This window comes from Lepisma saccharinum, chromosome 3 (assembly GCF_977018435.1).
Source record: "Lepisma saccharinum chromosome 3, izLepSacc3.1, whole genome shotgun sequence".
Taxonomy (NCBI): Eukaryota; Metazoa; Arthropoda; class Insecta; order Zygentoma; family Lepismatidae; genus Lepisma; species Lepisma saccharinum.
In genome coordinates, this window is record NC_139231.1 from 73,117,707 (window position 1) to 73,139,806 (window position 22,100).

A 22,100-nucleotide genomic window follows, 5' to 3' on the forward strand; every position below is an offset into this window, starting at 1 on the left:
GTGTGGTAGTGCATGTTGTTCAGGTGTAGTGAGTGACCAGTATAGCCAACCTGACGGAGTTTGAAAGAGGTCGAATTATTGGTGCCTGTTTCACTGGAGCATCTGTGAGCAAAACAGTGAAGTTATGCGGTGTATCACGAGGCACGGTCTCGAAAGTCATGACCACATACACGGTGAAACAGGGTCTGCTAAGCACAATAGTGGTTGAAAGACGAAGCTGCAGGAAAGGGACCGCCGGGCCTTGAAGCGTATTGTGACGTTGCAGAAGAAAACAATGGCCTCCAAAGTGACTACAGAACTTAATCATCAGCTAAACACCCCGTGTCATGCAAAACAGTGATGCAGGAACTGCATCAAATGGGTATCCATGGGCGTGTTGCTATTGCCAAGTCCCTAATAACTGAGAGAGTGCTCAAAGGTGGCGTGCATGATGAAATGACCACAAAACTTGGACGTTGGAGGCCTCGAAACATGTCATTTGGTTAGACTAGTCAACCTTTACCCTCTTCCCCACTACTGGATGCATGTTTGTATGGCGAACACCCTCGGCAGCATACGATGTGGACTGTCACCGCCCGACTGTCAAACATGGTGGCGGCTTTATTATGGTCTGGGGCATTATATCATGGTATTCGGCAGCCCCCTTGTCACATTACACAGTCGGGTCTCATAAGCAGTGTATAGAGAACTCTTGGGTAACCAGATCCACCTAATGGTGCAAACCTTATTTCCAAATCAGAATGCCATTTTCCAGGATGATAATGCCCCCATTCATACTGCTGGCACTGTTCAACAGTGGTTTCCAGAGAATGCTGGCCCACCCAGACCTGAATATCATCGAGCCTCTGTGGGCTGTTTTGGAATCCAGGGTTCGGCATCGATTTCCACCTCCTTCGTCTCTACATGAGCTGGAGGCTGTGCTGCATGAAGAATGGCTTCAAATTCCACTCACCACCACTCAGGACTTGTATCGGTCTATACCGTCTCGATTCCAAGTTGTATTGCATGCTAAAGGTGGCCCAACACCGTATTAATACATAATGTTCCGACTTCCACAGGTGTTTCCATTATTTTGTCCAATACCTGTAATATATATATATATATATATATATATATATATATATATATATATATATATATATATATATATTGAGTACTTACCCCTTCTATATTTGGGGGGCAAGGGGGGAAACGGGCCTTTTATTTTATTGGTACAAACATTATGTATTTAAAAATTTATACTTAATTCCCTGTAACTCAAAATACACTATATTTAAGCACTGATACCTCCCCATATATATATATTATTCATTCATATGTAATAAATTAATGACAATGATGTAATGTCCTCTTTGACAAACAATACACTGACTTAAAAATGTAACAAAGCACAACTAAATATTTTATTTCAAGGTTATCACTAGTCTGGACTCAGGTCAAGTGTAGTATGTGTGAACCAAGTTTCTGAACTCTAAAACAAGCTTTCATCATGATCCTGACATAACTGTTTTCACATAAATAAACCATTTATTGCAATTTGAACGCAAACATTCTAATTTTTGTAAAATACAATTTCAAAATTTAAACAGAAAAATTTTTTACACAGCAATCATACATACATCATACATCCTCGTTTTTACAAAATGTCTACCACACTATTTATAATTGTTAAAAATTAGTATGTTCCTTTTGTGTGGTTGCATGTTACACTGTCTGATCAGTTGCTCCTGTAGGAAGTTCTTGTCTCAATGAAGTTGTTAAGAAGCATAATATTGAGCCACACAAAAGGCACATACAGTACAGAAAAGACTATTACAAAATCATGAATAGTTATGCATGCAATATCATTATCCCATGCACATTGTTTGTCACCTCACTAGATTTCAGTATGAAACTGCAAAATATCATAACATACTTATTCTGATAATTTTGTACCACGCATACAGATTTTTTCAGGTCAATGAACTGTGGTCAGCTAAATGTTTTAACTTTTCATTCCATTGTTCGGTCAATTAGTTATAAAAACTATATCTTTCTCATTGAAGGTTGACTAACGGCTGACTATGAGGTTCATTCTGCAAATGTAATAATACAGGCCTCGACATAGGGTCAGAAACTAGACTTTGATATTTACGTACCAACAACAGCATATATAGCCTATACTTCTGGGTTCTTTAGGACCAGACAAGGATTAATATTACTAAAATCTGAATTCAGTTAAAATATTCCTTTATTTTTGCACCGCAAAAGTTCTGCAATGCAGAACTTTATTTTACTGGGCGCAACTGTGAAAAAGTTGTGTGACACTTCAATGCTTGACAGTGTAAGGAACCCTAATTGATTGCTGCTGAGAAGCCAGTTTTTGGATACAAATTCAAGCTCAGGCATTATTTCCTCAAGTACTCATTTATACTCATGGTAGTGAATTAGAACACACATACATATAACACCTAAATTAACAACTTCTAAAATCATACTTCACCAGACCGACAATAGTTCAAGAAACAGCAGAATAAATGGCAATTAAAATATTCAACCATCTACCAGATGATATAAAACAAAAAAAAGTACACAACAAGATTCAGAAACAAATTTAAGAAGAAAAAAAAAACTATTATCAAATCAGGAATATTATAATGTAAGTGAATACTTAGGTTGTATATTATATAAATTTTGTAATTAATAATCAAAATTAAGTGTAACATGTAAAATGTGAATTTTCTCCCCACATTTAATTGATCTGTTAGCAAGCAAGAGTGGTGGTGGTGAGGGTGGTTTATATGTGCCTCTGGAATCTGTGGAACAAGGTCACACAGCGGAAGAGGAGGTGGGAAAGCGAGTTGGCAGAGCAAAGCAGTGTGGGCTGCTACAAACGACTGGTAGTAGCTGCACTCACTTCCACTCTCACGAGTTCATTGGTTGAGCCCTCTCAAGTCACTACTTGCACAGAGACTTGTTTTCATTAGTTCGTTTGCTCCAGAGATTACCGGGACAGAGTGTATCTACGATAAGAGATTCTTATCATTTTTATAACTGCATTGCCTTACAAAATAGGAGTTTTGTAATCAACAAGTGATGACAAAAATGAGGGGATTCAGGGGAGCTTGAGCCCAATAATCCCCCTTGGTCTTGGACCTATATGTGTTAACACACTGCCTTTATCTGTGTCTGGTTACTGTCAATTGGATATTTTGTGCTTGGTGTTCAGTAAGAACATTTTCTACAGAATAAATTGTTAAACTTTCCTGCCAGAAGGATTTGAGCATTCACAGAGCATTTGAAAACATCTGAAAAGATGCCTAAAAATCTCACGCTGAAAAGAATAGTGCATTTACGAGATGAACTTGATTCTGACACCAGAAAGGGCTGCTCTGTTAGTGAACACAAACATTAGGATTGCTGGACCACTCCTAACATACTTTGATCCTTCAAAATATGTGAAATCATGGTTGCTACGATGGCATCATTCAGCTGTGAACACAAAGAGTAAAGCACAAAAAAGGAAGAAGAAATAGGAGATATGTCAAAAGGATGAAAAATCGTTTAAAAGGTTTGTCTTGAACACACTTTTTTGTTAATTTGTGAATGCTGGGCTAAAGTTCATGTACCTTTTCTCTAGACAAAGGTGAAAGTCTGTCAAGTTCCTGAACACAATTGGCTAAATTAGGACCTGTCCATTTACATTTGTCAACTTCGGTACCACAGTCCTCCTCATGTCATACACACAATGCAACCAATGAGAATGATGTGTGTATGTACGAGCGGCTTGGGAGTAAAGCTTTATAACCTACAAAAGTATGAAACAGAAAAATACAGGTTACAGTTCGTCCATTACATTGTAGCTTATGGGTTTCCCAGATGTTCCAATGCATATGTGATCATTACTGGCTATTGAAGAAACTTTATTCACTATTGTACAGCAACTGAATCCTATGTTAACTCAATTTTGAACGGAGTGTGGATTAACAAGTTTTACTCCCGAGTCACTCATATGGTAAACATATAAACTGCATTTTACATATTCAATTCTGCCAGCAATATTTACTGTATTAGTGCAAGTCAGGCAACTGCCTCCAATAAAACATTGACTATGCTAATGGAACCAGGTGGTAGGTAACTTTGCAAATTGCATGTACAAGTCAGCGAAACGGAAATATCCCATACATTATGCTATATCAAAGAGGAACAATTGTTACAATTCAATGAGCAATCAGTTTGAAGTCTTCAAAATAATTACTAGGGGTGTGGAGGACCTTTCCTTTTGTCAGAATTGGATCAGAACAGGAGAGAAAATGTCGGATAATTTGGAAATTCCCACATGAGAAATGTTTGATAATTTTCCAACTCTTCCGGAGTTCTCAAGTTTGGTACTGCAAATCGTTTTTTAGAATATCTGATATGAAAAAGGCTAAGTTCTGGTTACGGTTCCAATTGTGCAATGATGTTTGAAAGTTTTACGGAAGGATGAGGAATGCATTTAGAATAATGATATTAAGCATGGAAGTAAGTTTGAATGAAGTTCGTACAAACTAATGACAGAAATGAGATTTGTTGTGAATTATGTCGTGTAATTGACTCTGCTTGTAGTCACTGCTATCTTCTTCCATGGAAAAACTGTGTTGTACACCCAACAGCGAAAGAAACAGTAGGCAAATTGTCCATCACCATTTTCATTCGGTCTGAATTACACAATGTGATGATAATGAATTGAAATAAAGACTTCAAAAAGCAGAGAACAATGCCTGCTTCGAACCAACATAGTTTCATTCCTTAAAACAACACAGGATGTAGAATAAAAAAGTAATGAAAATAGCGGTGGACAATTTGCTTACCATTATCTTTGCCGTTGACTGTACCTGTGCACTACATCATGGAAAGTATGGAAATACTATGCAATCAAACAAAAATTCCAACCTACTTAAAACATATGTATTATATTGTACTGTAAATAAGAAGGAGCATAATTATAATGCTAAGAGCACCAAACACGACTTACCTAACCTACTCAAGTAAGCATATAAGAGTGAATAGGAAAAAAAAAGAAAAAGAAGTAACCTTTCCAGTATGTGCTTGTAGGGATATACAAAATTCAATTCATGTATAAAACGTGGGTGTATCATGATATCAGAATTGCACAGTTGGAACCTAGGTCAAATTTCCGAACCCTTGTATTACAGAAAATTTTATTTGTTCATTACCACACTGTTGAGAGCTTACGATTTGTCAAAAGTACAGATTTTGAAATAATTTTCTGAAGTGTGCATTTTTACAGGAATTACATCCATATTTCAATACTGAAGTTCCAGGATCCCACACACCCTAATAATCACATTCCAGTCTTAAAGATATGAGTTCATGGCATGTTTTCTCTACTTTTCTTGATCTTCATATTATTTAGCAACAGACAAGAACAAACTAAATTTTCGTCAAAATTCTAAATCAGGCTTACATAAACCAGTTGATTTAAAAATGAAACATTAATATAAATTATTATGTAATGATTTCAGTATTCACAATACAGCAATCATCTACCTATACTACTGAAAATGAAAAGTCTTATATATATAATATGTATATATGTACACTATACACCACTTTACATAGATAATCACAACTGCAATTCTGTTGACAACAGCACAACAGATTAGGAAAAAAAAAGACTCACTGGTGTATATCAAGATTAAAAGATATTTACTCTTTTGCAGCTTGTTAATTGCATTATGCCTTCATATTTCCTTAATTTTCTTTCCTCTTCCTCCCAGAATTAATATTGTAAGCGTATGTATTGGCACATCATATCACTTTCTGACCAGATTTTCTTGATCACCTGGAAAAAAAAATATGAACTTAGAAAAAAGTTTTTAATACTAATTTTAAAATTTCTTACTATGCGACTTTCTTTGACATGACATGAATATTTCAAAACAAAAACAGGTTTCTACCTCATGAGCTAAATTTCTCACCAACACTTAATGGTGCAGCATGCACACACAAACTTCATGGTATGGTAGTACTGGTTTCTTCATTTCACAGTACCTTTTACTCCCATTACTGTTGGTAAAAAGTATTATTTCTGAGAAACAAACCTGTTACTAGTTTTGAAAAAATGTGAGCAAATATTGCAACAAAAAGTACACTTTATATTATATACTTGTTACTATCTTTGATATTGCACTTTCATATGTGCAGTTACCATACACAAACATCATTTGAAACTTCAAGTAAAGGAAAGTATAATTCTAAGATTTTTAGATTACACATTTTATTTTACTTATTATTACTACTACTACTAATAATAAAAGTCCTCAATTTCTCATGACTTTTCCAGGTTTTCAAGGTCAATGGAAACCCTGTAAAAACCTTTTCAAGGTCAATGGAAACCCTGTAAAAACCATCTTAACCCTTTACATTAATGGTAGCGTAAGACTAAAACAAAATTATGAGGTGTTTCTTTCAAATATAAGGGTTAGTATCAGTGGCGTAGCATGGGAATTTCTGGTGGGAACGCCAAGTCCGAAGGAAGGGTCTGCCCTTTCTTGCTTAACAATTTACTTATGGTATTAGTCGCCACAGGTATTGTTTATTTGCCTGAAGTCAGCTTGGTTTTCAATAAAACATCATCAATGCATGTTTTAGCTAGAAAATGAGATGCCTCACTATGCCACAAATGTTTTGAACTCTAGTGTTTTATACCTTTCGGCATGACGCAAATCATTATAAAACCTACCTGCATCACAAGCGCCTCTGCACAACAGTAGACGTCATTGTTGTGGATGATCCAACTACTGATCGATTTGGTTTATTTTACTTCACTTTTCTACCACTTCTGGTTAATCGCGAATATGAATATGAGTGATGATATTGATGAAGGAACACTCACAAAGAACACCCGTCTCACAACGGGATTTGAATCAGGGGCCTCTGCAGTCTTGGCACGCTGTGCAAAACACTCTGACACGGAGGTGGGCAGATGATTCAACTATCGTACACTCTACTGATGTAACAGTGTCCATTAGTAATTCAGACCACTGTTTATTGTATCTTGAGAATGATGATAAACATTTTAAAATAATTTTATCCAGAGAACATTCGATGTTAAGAGTTTTCAAATGAATGCTAAACATTTCCATTGACACAATATTAAGCTGTTAGATAATAACGAAAAAATAATAATAATAAAAAAAATAGTTTTGCGGGTTAAGTGGTAGAGCCGCCACAGGCTGAACTTCTACCACAAGGACTTCACCAACTTATTTGACAAAAACTTGGTTGATTTTTTAGTTTTTAATGCACATCAGTGTTCGTGCGATAAATTATACAATGCAGTGGCCATTAAGAAGTGCTATATTTAAGTTTGGTAAAGTTACGTCAGTCAATGTTGCGTATTGTAGCATCACATAGCACGAGTGGCATGAGCGCGAAGAAATGGGTAGAAATTCTACTGCTGTCGTCTGCTTCAGAAGGCAGGAAGGGTCACATGAACGAATCACGTAGCTCTCTGCTCCATATGCTGGCGTACGAGAGAGCATTTGCACGCGTGCTGTAGAGGTCCAAGACTGTCCAAGCTTTCCCTCCAGATAGACAGCAAGGAATATAGATTCCTTTTCACTGAACCTGCCTGGCGTCCGGCCAGGAAAGGCATTGAAAAAATGCTAGAACGAGTGTTGTTAGTGGAGCGATGCAAGCGGATCGTGAAAAATAGCTATTATAATGCCATGAAGGTCAAACATATATGAAATTAGTCAAGTTTTGCTTTATATTTACAGCATTTACGCAATTTTAAATCGGGGAATGCCAGGCATACGGGCGTATATAACGTTACGCCACTGGTTAGTATGATTTGAAGAGCCTGGGTTTCTACGTAGTAAACACACAAAAAAATAAAAATTACTATATAAAAAAAGAAAAAAGTTTCCCATGGCATGAAGGTACATAGGGGGATACGTCAACACCATTCCAACTTTAAATCACCCACCCCTGGTATCGAACCCAGACGGAAGTCATGCAGCCTATCAAATGGACTACCACCACTCCAATACAGACATAAGCATTTAATATTGTGATTAACCTCTTAATTTAAAACTCTTATCCCCAATTCAATACTTTCATAACATAAACATTAACATAAACCATATGTCTACATATTACTTATTACTTAGAGAACAGAAAAATTAAAAAGTATTATTCTAATATTATGAAGCAGCAAGAGTAGGGTAATACAATCTACAAGTTCTGCAAACTACCCTGCATTGTGATATTTTAAAAATATTTTCAGAGAAAAATTGCAATGGATGAGTCACCATTGTGGGTATATGCACCTTTCTCCTAACACAAGGCTAAAGTTTCTTAGCTAAAACAGAATTAAATTATGTCAGAGAGATTAAATAACCAAGTATAAAGATGAACTCCTTATCAACAACAATCAATACCCCATTGACAAGAGCTGATAACAAAAAAATTAAAACGCAGTTCTGAGGTGCACTTTGGGTGCATTTGAAGATCTTCATCCTTTACAGCACTGGATAAAAATGGACAAAAAAAATTCAAACCATTAAAACCATAGGACCCTTAGTTGAGCAAGAAATGACAATCATATGAAAGGTGAGACGAAAGAGGACCATGAGGATGAATGGCAACATCTCAGAAGGGGTCGAAAGAAGATATTGGGACATATTTAAATGTAGTAATTTTTAAGTATAGTTCATCTGTCCTTAAAAATGTTTATCAAAATTGGGTATTTAGTTTTTTTTTCCCTACTACATCTTACTGTTTTCTTCTTTTACATTGACATATACCTAGTCTGGCCATAAATACTGTTACACACTATTTTGTGAATAAATTGAATATGGTTTCAGATTTTTAAGTGTTCTGTTACACTTACATATATTACACACAAATAGCACCAATCACTTTTCAAAATGTTCACTTTTCGCCCTCACACAGGCTCGAAATCTCCCTGGCCAGGTATGTATTGCAGCACGGATGGTCTTGATGGGAAAGTCCACCCCTGCTGCTATCAAGGAGAGCTTTTCACTCTCAATTATAGGGTGCCTCTTCTTGCAGACAGTCCCCTCTAGCTCTGGGCACAGTTTGTAGTCCAACGTACTGAGATCATGGGTATCAGATGGCCAATCAAAAGTGGAGATGAAATCGAGTGCACTGGTCTCCAGTCACCGTCATGTCATCCTTGCCTTATGAGCTGGGGCAGAATATTTCTTGAACATCAAGGATTCATTGTGAAACATTGTTTGTTTCAACAGTGTCACGAGAGGGTCCAGGACACTTTCCACATACACTTTCGCACGACTTTTAAGCCCTTTTCTAAAAAATGAGGCCTGGTGGAACTCTCATAGCTCACCCCTCACCAAACCATGACTGAGGGGGACTGGTGGCATCTCTGATTTTTGGAAACTCTCTCACAAACTTCTAGAGAGTTTGAAGCATACACCCTTTCATTTTGGTGGTTAAAACTTTATTCAGTGGTGAACAATTTCTTATCAGTGAAGAGAATCCTGCAATGCCCATTGGCAACGTACCGCTGCAGGAGCCGTCTTGATTTCAGTTCCATTTGCTTGCTTCCTCACTTGTGGCATCAGGAAATTTCCAATACTCCACCGGTAAGCTCCAATTCCAAGGTCTTCAGTAAGTACCCTGAACATTGATGTTGTGAAATGTTCATCTCCTGAACCATTATCACTTACTTCCGGATGGGATTTCACCACTGCTTTAACAGCTGCCGCTGTTCATACGGTTGGAAGTAGACCAACTCTTGAGTAATCTTACATGCTACCAGTCTCGGTGAATCTCTGGATTGTCTGATAAACAAACCTTTTGCTGATCTTCGGGATCTTTAGGGGATGGAAACTCTCAGTGAGTGACTTCCCAACCATATGCAGAGCAATTACAGCTACTCTGTTTTCATATTCGCCCCACTCCATGCTAAGCACAAGAAGATACACGCTTGCACTTTCACAGCTGAACACACAATGGTAAGGAGTGAACTTCAGCACAAGCATGGTTCATGGGCCTGACTACCAGATTTACAGTCCAAGCTGAAAGTTTGCAACAGTATTTATGGAAAGACTAGGTATACATATACAAGGGGCATTCAATATATAACCAGAATTTTGCAATAAAATCTCCTGTAATAGGTTCACAATCACGAAACTTCATACGATTGTTCTAAGAAGTACCATTGTATTAACTGCGGAAGCCCCGTAGCATGTGATTGAAAAATCCCTGCGTTAACTGCAGAAGCCCCGTAGATTGGCATCGTGGCAACCATCACAGTGTGCAGAAGCAGATATGAGATCAGTGATACGTTTTCTGCATTTTGAGGGCTTAAACCCAGCTGAAATTTATCAACGAATGACTATAATTTACGGTGATAAGTGTTTGGTTAAATGCCAAGTGTACGAGTGGATGATTAAGTTCAAAAGCGGTGTGACAAGTATGGAAGACAAACCACGTGTTGGTCGATCGTTCACGGTTACGACTGAAGGCATGCAATGCCATTGAAGCAGTCATTCGTGAAGATCGCCGCATCACCGTAGCCGAGATAGCAAGAGCAATGGAGATTAGTGTTGGATTAGTACACAAGATCATCCACTACAGGCTGGGATTCAGTAAAATCTCCGCAAGATGAGATACAAGATTTGAAAAAAACAGTCGTTTGGATGCCTGTCAACACCTTCTGGAACGCTATAGAGCTGAGGGGGAAGACTTCATTGGTCATTACTGGGGATGAGTCTTGGATCAATTTCTTTCGCCTTGAAAGTAAGAGAGCCAGCATGGAATACCACCATCCATCCTCTCCTAGGCCCAAGAAAGCGAGATCACAGCAGTCTGCTGGAAAAGTTATGTTGACCGTTTTTGGGGACAGGAACGGTGTCATTCTTGAAGATTACCTTACCAAAGGTAAGACAGCGAACAGTGAATCATATAGTGCTTTACTGCGGGATTGTTTGAAGCCAGCAATAAGACTAAAACGTCCTGGACTTGTCTTGAAAGTAATTTGCTTGCAACACAACAACGACCGTCCACATATTCCTGCTCTGACTGTTCACACCATTGAGGATTTACGTATGGAAGTTATAGCACATATCCTTATTCACCGGACTTAGCACCCAGCGATTATTGGCTCTTTCTGGGAAACACTTTGCATGTGATCAAGAAGTTCAAAGAGCGACCCATTTCTATTTTTTTACAAGGGCATTAACTCGCTGGTGGCCCGTTGGCAGAAGTGTATCAATAGAGAAGGGGACTACTTCGAAAAATAACACCGAATGTAGCAACTCTGTTCAACGGTGAGTGGCGCTATTACAAAATTCTGGTTATATATTGAATGCACCTTGTACATTCTATTACATTTGCGTTATAAACTAGTGTCTCTCCCAAAAGAGGTGTATACACTATTTGAATGTTAATAGGAGGAACACTAATAACAGCAAGTATTACCTTTTTTTTTGTGTCGCATACCTTAAAGTTATAGATGTTCATTGGCAGCAATACTTTGTCTGCAAAGCTGTATAGAACAAATCAACAAATCGAAAAGCAGAAGATATGGTTTCCAAGGGAAGGGAAGCACAGGTAGTCTCAATCTATGTCAAATGTCATTCAGTGACCGTAGCTTTGTGGCTTACACATCGTTCTTCACAGTTCCCCACAGATAGAATTCTAACGTTAAATTGGGAGATGTGGGTGGATAATCGGCACACTAATGCCTAGCACCTGGCAGGCTGTGATGAAACTAAAAATAACGGAATGCCTACATGCGCTCTCTCTCTCACACACACACACACACAACGTATACACTGCAGCTTCAAATACAAAAAGTTCAGTCGTTATCTTCAATAGTTTCTCTGTTATTAACGTTCAAAGAGTGTAAACACTATTTTGGGAGACACTGTATATACAGTGGACCTCAATTTTATATTTTTCAAGGGATCATCTGAAAAACTTAAAATGCAGGAAATGTAAAATCGGGAAAATTTTATAGCATTTTGCTCTATTGGGACCACAAAGATTGGATGTATAATGCAGGAAATGTAAATCCAGGAACATAAAATAGGGGTTCACTGTATATATCTGGCTACATTAATGTGTCTTATGCTATGTCATTTAAATAATCTACAAAACATGATTACAAAACAAAAAAACTTCATTTTCTCTTCTACACTGCACAAAATGTATTAGCATAAAATTACAATGAGAAACATTACTAAGTTGAAAAGCAGATTTATTTACATTATTATACATTGAACGGTTAAATATACAGATCATGTATGGAAGATACCGCATTCGAAATGATACAAATTATTTTAGTTGCACAATATAAGAAACAATATTTACGAAAGCAAAATTAGTATACCTTAAAGCTCTTTTTTCCCCTCAAAATTGTTGGCAGGGTGCAGCTATCTTACATGTCAAGAGAGTGGTTTTAGGAACAGAATCATATTATTTTCCTTCCGAAAAACAAAATGTCAGTGAATGTTTACACATTATCTTCTGTATAAAGATTCAAAATTTGTAATTTGCTTACGGGGATAACAAAAAGTAATAATGCTACTTCTTTACAGTAGAATTTGTTGAATGTGCACAGTGCCCTGCTCTTTAATAAAACACTCAATAGCATTTTTTTTGCCTAGATACCTTGCATAGATTTTTTCAAAGCTTATGTTGCATAATTATTTTCACTTATGTTACTGATATTCAAAGTTTGTAGTCATAATTTAACATAAAATGAAAACATGTGCACACATAACTAGTGCAGGTATACTGTAGCACACTAACCAGACAAAAATGAAACTTCATATTTTAATGGTCTGGCAACAAGCATTGGGATGAGATGCAGCAGTGCTCAAAGTGGTGGGGAGAGGGGGGAATTGAGGGATTTTCATGAAGAATCCCCAGATAGGATAATTTGCATAAGCATGCCTCCCACATACTGCATTGTATCTATATTGAACCATAACCCCCCCCCCCCCCCCCTGGAATTTCCACTTTGAGCACTGTTCAAGTCTTAAAATGACAGTTTTCTTTGGTGAGTTTTCAGTTTCCTTCAATCTTGACATTATTTACTTTCTGGTTCTGCTTCCTTTTTTCCCATGTTTATATAATATGTATATATACATAAAATAATTTAATGAAAATACATTATCCACCATGCTAAAAACATATGCTATAAAATTCTGCTTACATGTTATAAATATCCTCAAGAGATTTTACATTGGTACAAAAGCAATTATTCATATACCCACAAAACGGAAAATGTATAAGATCTGAAACTATTACAAGAATCAGAACTTTAAAACATTCCTGGGGTTCTTTCCACTCTAATGAAATTGTTTAATTTTTACCAAGTTCTCGAAGATTAAAAATTGGGTATCAAGATTGGTTTAAACACTGGGCATTTACTGGTTCCTATGTAGCAATTTCAGCCAATGTTCATACGTCAGAAATTAGCTTCATCGCATTCCTAGGTAAGATAGTTAATTTTCAAAAAGTGACACTGGACAAAATCAATATACTCCACAGCAATTGGAGATATCAGTACTGTGTACATACTGTAAATTTGTGTGCATGCAAGATAGTTACACTACTGCCACGTAATATTTTCTTTTTCCCCATTTGAAAATTTCATCACTGGCATAATGATATATTCATATATATTCGCAGTCATTGGCAAATTCAATACCACATCATCACGATCCTCTATTGTTCAATTGAATTTGCTAGTTCTGGAAGGTTTTTGGATAAAAATTACACTATAAATATCACACTGGAAGCAATGTTCAAATATTCGTACGATGTACAACTTGGACATTCCAGGTGACTTCTGAAAGATCTTACTTCAAAGAGCAGAAATTATTCCAGATGTCCCTCTTCGTTGATATAAAGAAGGTAACAAATGTTGTTCGATGATGCTCCTCCTCTTTGAATTTACATAGAATTTCTTAAATAATAGGAAAACCAACATACTGGTTCCTCTTCACTTTAAGCTCTCAGTTCTACAAATGCTACACACGAACACCACCATCACAGTCAACATCACTTGCTTTTGCTTTAAAGGCATCACGTTTTGCTTGTACATGAACTGTATCATTTCCACTATAAGTCCCTGAAAGAGAGGGAAAAAAGGTTAATATGTTTCATTCTTTACAAGCACAAAATACATTGCAGAAACTTAATTCATAATTACACACATTTTAAATTCTGTGTTTAGGTTTGAACTCTCTCTACTTATGATGCTGCTCTCAAGTGTCTGCAGTGTAGTGCTGTCAGGGGTGCTACATTCAAACATTCAAATTCTAGTAAGGCATAGATGCGTTGTGTGTATTGAATTATCTACCATATTGACTCATGCATAATGCTCACTTTTTTACAAAATTTTTGCCTCCAAAAACTGTGGTGCGAATTATGCACGGAATAATTCAGACAGCCAAGATGAAACCATGCATGATTTCACTGTCACTGCACATAACATGTATATATCAACAGGCACAAATAGGTTAGATTTCTTCAGTAGTATTAATAAAAAACCTATAAACATGAAATTGCCCTTTTCCATGATTTTTCACTCTGCATCGGAGCATTTTTGAGACATCGAGAAACACACGGTACCATTATTTTGGAATTAAAGCACCTCCCGACATATGTGATTTTGATCTTGCTTTCTTCTACTACAGAATAAACAAGGTGGTTACCGAAGTGAAAGAATTGGGATGCTAAAGACCTTGGAGCGAGAGGGGAAGGGGGATGTGGCATGGGTTGGTGACACATTGTATACACAAAACTATATATTCCTCTTGTTTCACATAGCACAGGGAATAGGTATGATATCATTCATTCTTGATCGGCATAGCAATAGCTTTACGATCTACAACTAAGAAAGCCATTTTCCGAACCTGAATTGTCCTGCACATTATGTACAATATATAATTGTTTGTCGCTTTTCCCCACCAAAAGCCAGGGTGCACATTCTACATGCGTATTTCATCACCACTTTTCAAAATAATTAACCTTAAGAAACATAACTGCAGAGGTTAAAAATGTGGAATTCTATGAAGTTTTTAAAAATTCTATTAATATGAAAGGGTTAGTAACATGAATAATTTCAAAGAATTTAACATAGAGAGGCAGAAAGCCTATGTATTGGGTCGGTGCATAAGTTTGTAGCATTTTATAACATACATTAACAGGAATACAATAATTAATTAACACAAGTACACAGGTGATAAGATGAAACATTGTTATTGTAGTCTAACAACACACAGTCACAACAACACCCACTCAGTCAGTAATTTAGTTGCCTCCATTGTCTTTGACCTTCTGCGAACATTGCAGAGGAGTTTGATGCCTCGCCTGTAGAACTGCTGTGTTTTCAGTATATGGCATTAGTCCCGTACACAGTACAAATTGTTTCCGAGTTGAAGAAATCAGTTAGGCAAGTTTCAAGAGCAGCTTCATTAGGAAAGACTCCCTACTGCTGCACTTGATCCTCAATTAAACTCTAAGAGCAGAATATGCCGGAAATGTTTAAAACTTTGTCCACGTGACACTTCATCTTGTTTTGTCTCCAAAATAGACAAAATTTGCTCAGAATTAGTGTGTTTTCACGAACACAAAACTACAAACTAAGCAATGGAATAACGGACTACGAACTCTTGGCATCACAGTGTTTCCAACCCATAACAAAATGCTATGAACTTATGCACAGACCCAATAAGCAAAATAACAAAAAAAGAAATAATTCACTGCTTGAAGTTGTGAGGTTAACAACATAGCTGCACATGAACATTTGGCACCTGTTGCTCAGAATACAATCAACATGAATCACACAATCTGAACTGAAAACAATGCTTGCGTGCGATATTCTTGTTGTAATCATTAATCACAAGGTTAGTTTCTTACATACAAAAAAATGAAGTTCAAGAAATGGCATGTTAACAAGTACAGGACAGAAAATCCACACTTATTGTTTTTTATAACTTGTGAGTTACTTTGTGCTAGTGAGTTATATGTGGGTTGGAAATTTAATAGTGGCAACACTGCTGTATATACGCCATGAAACGGAACCGGTGCTTCTCACTTATACCACACGTTAGTTTAATACCTAAGCTACCTCCCAGTAAATTGACCCTTCCTTCCAACACTAGGTGCATGCGCAGTGAAAGAGGAATAGAGTATCATTGAAGTTGGCAGTCTAAAGTTGTAATGTGAAAGTTCTGGTGATTCTAGCCGTACCTCCAGGACAGACCGTCAATATGCAGTGTTACAACCTACAAGTTAATTCTATTAACTTGTCTGTGGTATTACTGTCCATTTTTGGATCATAATCTACGACCTGCAGATGCTCTACCATCCCCCATATTTCCCAGACTTAAGCCCCTGCGACTTTGATTTTATCCCCAAAAGTTCCGAACTGCTCCAGAGAATCTTCAGGCAATAGACTGCTCCATTCAAACCATCAACAGAACAGGCACTGCTACAGAAATACCACGACTTACACATTGCTGGCAACCAGGGTGGATAAAAATCATGATTTTTATTTTTAAAAAAATATTTTTGATGTTCTTTTTTATATAAATCGGATTTTTTATTTAAATCGTTATTTTCTATTTTTTAAAAACACACTTAAAATTGCTGGTTTTTGGCACCATACATATAGATACGTTTTTTTTTTTTATAGAAAGGCATTTTCTACTAAACGGCCCTATAAAATATTTGAAGAGTTTAATTAAAGGAAATAAATATATATATATATATATATATATATATATATATATATATATATATATATATATATGTATAAATAGCTATACATTTTTCTGTTTCTGATACTGTATATATGAACCTACTATGGAAATGTTTGTTCAGTGTGTTAATGGAACTAATAACTTCTGTAACTTTTCACCCAGTGAAAATAAAACATTCTGGATGTACTCTATAATTGGAACTTAAAATATTTTATAGTCTTTGTGTCTGAATTTTGGATTTTTTTTAATGATAGTTTGCAAAATATCAGCGTCCATGTTTATTTACAGTTTAATGATAATGACACTATTTACGGTTTAACATTAGTATTTTGTATATTTTTTCCACACGAAATGTTTTCTATTTTTGCCTATAAAAATTACTGAATTTTTAATCAAGAGAAATTTAAGTACGTTTACAGTTTACATATTATACTTCTTTTCGTATGAGTTTCACCCCATCAGTACATATATTTTGTTTCCTTTCATAGAGTGTAATAAACACCATAAAATGATTAAGAGATTAATGTACTTTCACCAAAAGTGAATCTGATGTCTACAAAATCCTTATGTACATTATTCTATAAATTATTTATTTAAAGTGATTTAAATCGGTGATTTTTCTGAAAAAACTTCTTTAAAAAAAATCACCTGATTTAAATAAAGTTTTAAATACACCCGATTTAAATGAATCCACCTTGCTGGCAACGGTTGAACACAATGCTGGTGACTACATTGAAGGGCAAGTTTCACAGAGGTATCTCTTTCGTATGATTTGTAAATTAATAGTTGCCACTAATAAATTTCCAACCCACGTAACATGCCTAGGGTTACAAAATCACAAAGAATGACTGAATTGTACTTTGCGTTTCTGCCACTTTTGGCTAATTGCAAAGATGATGATTGGTGGTAAGATGAAATAGATGAAGGTAAAATCACAAACAGATACAGACAGCACACAAGTCCCACAGAGGATTATACTGGCCATTGGTCCAGATGCTAGAGGTCCGTTAGTTTGCAAAAAGCAGTCCAGGGTGTACTATGTGGAAGTGAGGTTGACATTTGGGTGTTTTGAGAAAGGGCCCTTACACCACAGATCACAAAGAAAAAAATAAAATTCACTAAAAACATAACACTTCAAGTGAATATGTAGGACACAGTTATTCACAGTAAAATAATATAGTACATTGTTAGATAGCAATGTATATTATCACAAAATAATGTGAAAGGGAGACATTTTCAGTTAAAAAATAATGAATTTCCGAGTACAAATTCCCAATAACACTTCTACATTTGGGCTCACAAGTAGAATGAGCGGTCCCAGTCGATTCCCCAAAAATTTAGCAGTCTGACTCAGCTTCACGAGAAGAATTTGGAAGCTATCTGAAAGCAATAGACTCTGGTTTTGAATGCCCGAAAACAGCAGCGATGGGGGACTCAACATTCTGACCATGTTGCACACAATGGAAAAGCTGCTTGGCAGGTCCTGCCCTTCACAGTGTGGTTGCACTACATTTGCTTTAAGGCATACTTCTTCAAGCAGCCAATTTTTCTTGCTCTTCTCAGATTTCAATGGTTTTTTTTTTGTTTGTTTGTTTCCAGCTGATTCCAAATTATGTGATGTCCGAATTTATATTTGCATATTTTTCTTTTCAACTTCCCCCTGAAGTTGAACTTAACGCTAAAATGCAAGGAACATCTTGGAAAAAGAGGACATCTGGTAACCCCATATATTACACCTCAAAGTACAACCTATTTTGCTCCCTATTACGATAGTACTCATATTATTATTTACCATTAACAACTGTCCTTGATAACACATTGTATACTTTATCTTCCACATCCAACACATCTTTTTGCCTCTTGGCTGTTAAAATGTTAGTAAGAATATCACTTTCAAGTTCTCTTTTAATGCCACAACTGAATGTATTCTCCTTGGCTGGTATCTCCTGCAAGTAAGGCTCAGGTACCATTTGAGCAATGTTTTTCTGATGAGAAACATCAGTTGGTGGCTTGCCTGCAATGACAGAATTAGTAAATTACAAAATTTTGCTTCGCATGCACATGCACTTTTCGTTTAAATGAAAACACATATATATGATGAACAAAAAGTCAAAATTTCAGTACAACAACGTTAAAAATAGTGAAAAAAATCTTAACATTGATTTCTTAAGCTTCACTGAGGTTTTTGAAAAAAAAATCCTGCAAGTGGGCCCAGGTGCCATGAACGAACTATATACAGAGCCACCTCCAGTGTAAAGTATTAGTAACCAGATTGGGGATGCAGAAACCAGAGAGGGTAATTTCCCCTAACCCCCCTTCAAATACCATCCTGCCTGGTTTAATGGTGTCAAACAAAGATCAGAAATACAGAAAATTTGTGCATAACCTTTAGCTGCCGGACAGTAGAAATTTCAACCCCCACATGTATATTAGGGTGGTTCGAAAAAACACTTTTTTCAAAATTGGCTTACGGCTAGTGCTATTTTTTGGCCAAATTGGCTCAATAATACATGTGCAAAATTTCATTCCGATCGGTGCATGTCTTCAGGTGTTGCATCGCACCTTAAATTGAAAAAAAGTAAGTTTTGGTGAAAAATTTAAATTCTTTTTAATTTTAGGCTAAATGCGTACATTGTTAGATTATGCTAGCTATGTTTAGTTCTCTTATCCTAAATAATAATTTTTCATTGTATTTATGCTAATGGAACCTAACCTAACAGGCCTAATCTAACCCTGTAGGCATTCCTCGTCTGACGTCAGAACACAAGGTAGCAAAACTGTTATGCGACAAGGAAGACCCTAGTCGTCAGGTCAGGTCAAAAGGAAGCAGCCAAAGAGGTGTTTCTCCACAGAAGTTGGCTTATCCCTGGCAACACTTGCATGCTGACTAATTTCAAGGACAAAAAAGACAGGACAAGTTTGAGTGTTCGCTAACAGCACACACCTGCAAATCCTTCGTTCGCTAAGAGCACATTCGCTAACAGCACGGAGGTGGCTGCAGTTCGAGTTCCGCCCACCCTCCCAGCCATGCATATATTGGTTTAGTACGCTATGCAATGATCATGCGGTTGCTGTATTTCTATGTAGTAGTTCAGTACTCTGCCTTAGTGGAAAACTTCGGAATATGGTCCTGAGACTTCAACGTTGCCAAAATAAACTTATGGCTCTACTCTCTGCCACACACACTGATGCTGCCGACTCGGTCACAAGCTTCACATGTGTTTCGACTGCTTGCGTATGAGCTGGAAAACAGGTGATATCTTCTCCCGGATAAGAAGCTGATTTTATGTTCTCGTGAAGTTGTTCCAAGCTTAAGTGTCATGTGAACGGTGGTTCAGTCAGTTTGCAATTAAACCAATCAAGCAATCATGTCGATGTAGTTTTCTGCGTCGACCTTAATCTCCACCACTGTGAATTCTCGGGTGGCTTTCGGAGATGTAGAAGTTCTTATTTTTAGGATTCTCCTTATGTCCCTTATGTCTGGGTTGTCATCGGAAATCATAGTCAGAAGAAGGTTTTCCGGGTGGGCAAACCAGGCATTTCACTGTAGGACAGTATCATTATTTTTCTTTACTTGACGTCCATGCAGCGGGAAGTGGATAAAAGTCTCCACAGGCGTCGGTCTCCTTCAATGCACGATGGCTCTTTCTTGATGGAAAACCAAATAGGAGCATACACATTCATAATGTACTGGACGAATGTCTGCAGCGTTTCTGGTGGATTCATCGTTGCAATGTAGAGACGTAATATTCTATTGGCAGCTGTCAGCCACCTGGCATGATCCAACTTCCCAGGATGCCTCTCAGCCAATCCAGCGTCGCAATCGCTGATCGAAACCGTTTTACAGATGCACAAGAGATATCTTTTGTTGGAGGTTAGGTTCTCTTCTGTTAAGTCATCAGTCCAAGGTACTGGCACAGGTTGAAAGTGTTGCACCGGCATATTTTCGCAGTCTTGTAGTGCCATTCCAATTGGTCCTGCAAACGTAGTAGGTCCAGTACTTCGTAAATTTCTTCAATGAAGTGCCACAAGGGAAGTTCATTTGTGTGCAGAAGACAAGCAAACCTTTGAAGAAGCTTCTTGAGATAGTATTCCAGTTGGGAAATTGCGCCATTCTTCAGTCCTGTATTAATGGGCATTTGATCGCAGCCTATTACGATGAGTTCAGAAGTATCGATGTCCTCTTCTGAAGGAAAAAATTGGATGGATTTAGCAATGCTGTTTCCTCTTCCGGATGTTGGTGTTAGATGACCGATGTATTTGGATCCTGATTCCTTTATAAGAACAACATGCTCCTCCCTGTCTACAGTCCGATAAGCTTTATCGTCTTTTTCCGAATCATCATTGTTTCATCCTGTCTTCCCTCAAAATAAAGTCCTTTCACTCCCCTTGACTTAAGTGATAATGCAGCCTCCTCTGCAATGGTTTCACCTAATTTATTTCTCTCTCCAAAGAACTTATTTGAGTCAATCACTTTCTCCTTATGATCAGCAGTAACAAGGCCTTCGTCTTCCAAAAGAGATGAAGCTAGAAGAGTGGCTTTGCTTTTAGAAATTTGGGTCCTGTAAACTGCACTGGCGAAGTTAAGAAGTTTCAGTCTCATTTGCTGGAAAAGTTCTGTCGAAGTTTTTCGTCGTTTAGAAGGGTTGAACTCCTCCTCTGAATCCAAAGCTCCCTTCGTCTCAGTTTCATTTGTAAGAACTTCAGCGGTAGAACTTGAGGCACCTCCATGATTTTAAAACTCTGGCGTGATCAATGTAAAAAATTATTGCTTCGCACACTTCAAACACAAAATACGAGGTGCATGTCAAAAAAAAGGGCTGATAATTTTTTACGTGGGGTTGGCGACACTGATGAAGTTGAGCATGCATAGGAGCATGCCCTAGTATTCTGTGCTTGCAACAGAGATAGAATCATCAGAGTGGGGTCGCGTACGTGCGAGTAGCAGTAAGGTGAAATGGCTGCCGTAATACAAAATCCCGTCAAATGTGAAGTGAGATCTGTCATACGATTTCTGAATGCCAAAGGTCAGAGTGTAGCTGTCATCCATCGGGAATTGTGTGCCACTTATGGACCGACAGTGATGAGTGAAGGGAAGGTCAGGTAATGGTGCAGAGAGTTTCGGGAAGGGCGTTCAAATGTCCATGACGATGAGCGTAGCGGAAGGCCTAGTGTTCAAACAGACGATCTGGTGGAACGCGTTAACGAGAAAGTGCATTCCAAACGCTGGTTCACAATATCTGAACTCGCCAAAGAGTTTCCAGAAATGTCTGCGAAAACAGTGCATCGAATTGTGACTGACAACCTGGGGTATCACAAACTGTGTCCGAGGTGGGTACCAAA

The 22,100-nt window shown here is 37.3% G+C and overlaps 1 protein-coding gene across 3 annotated transcripts in view; it reads right to left on the bottom strand.

Annotated features, from left to right (window-relative positions):
• Window positions 1-1,166: 1,166 nt before the first annotated feature.
• Window positions 1,167-22,100, bottom strand: part of LOC145985134 (prolyl hydroxylase EGLN3-like) — an 80,755-nt gene continuing 59,821 nt past the window's right edge. Inside the window, exons 5-6 of one of the 3 annotated variants that reach the window (XM_083118779.1) lie at window positions 18,550-18,771; window positions 13,209-14,119 (exon numbers count right to left, since the gene is read on the bottom strand). In XM_083118779.1, the coding sequence (XP_082974905.1) occupies window positions 14,019-14,119; window positions 18,550-18,771 (323 nt within the window). In that variant the 3' untranslated portion in view covers window positions 13,209-14,018. Of the gene's footprint in view, window positions 5,828-13,208; window positions 14,120-18,549; window positions 18,772-22,100 lie in introns of those variants that run through there. The other 2 variants (XM_083118781.1, XM_083118780.1) reach the window with 2 other exon arrangements.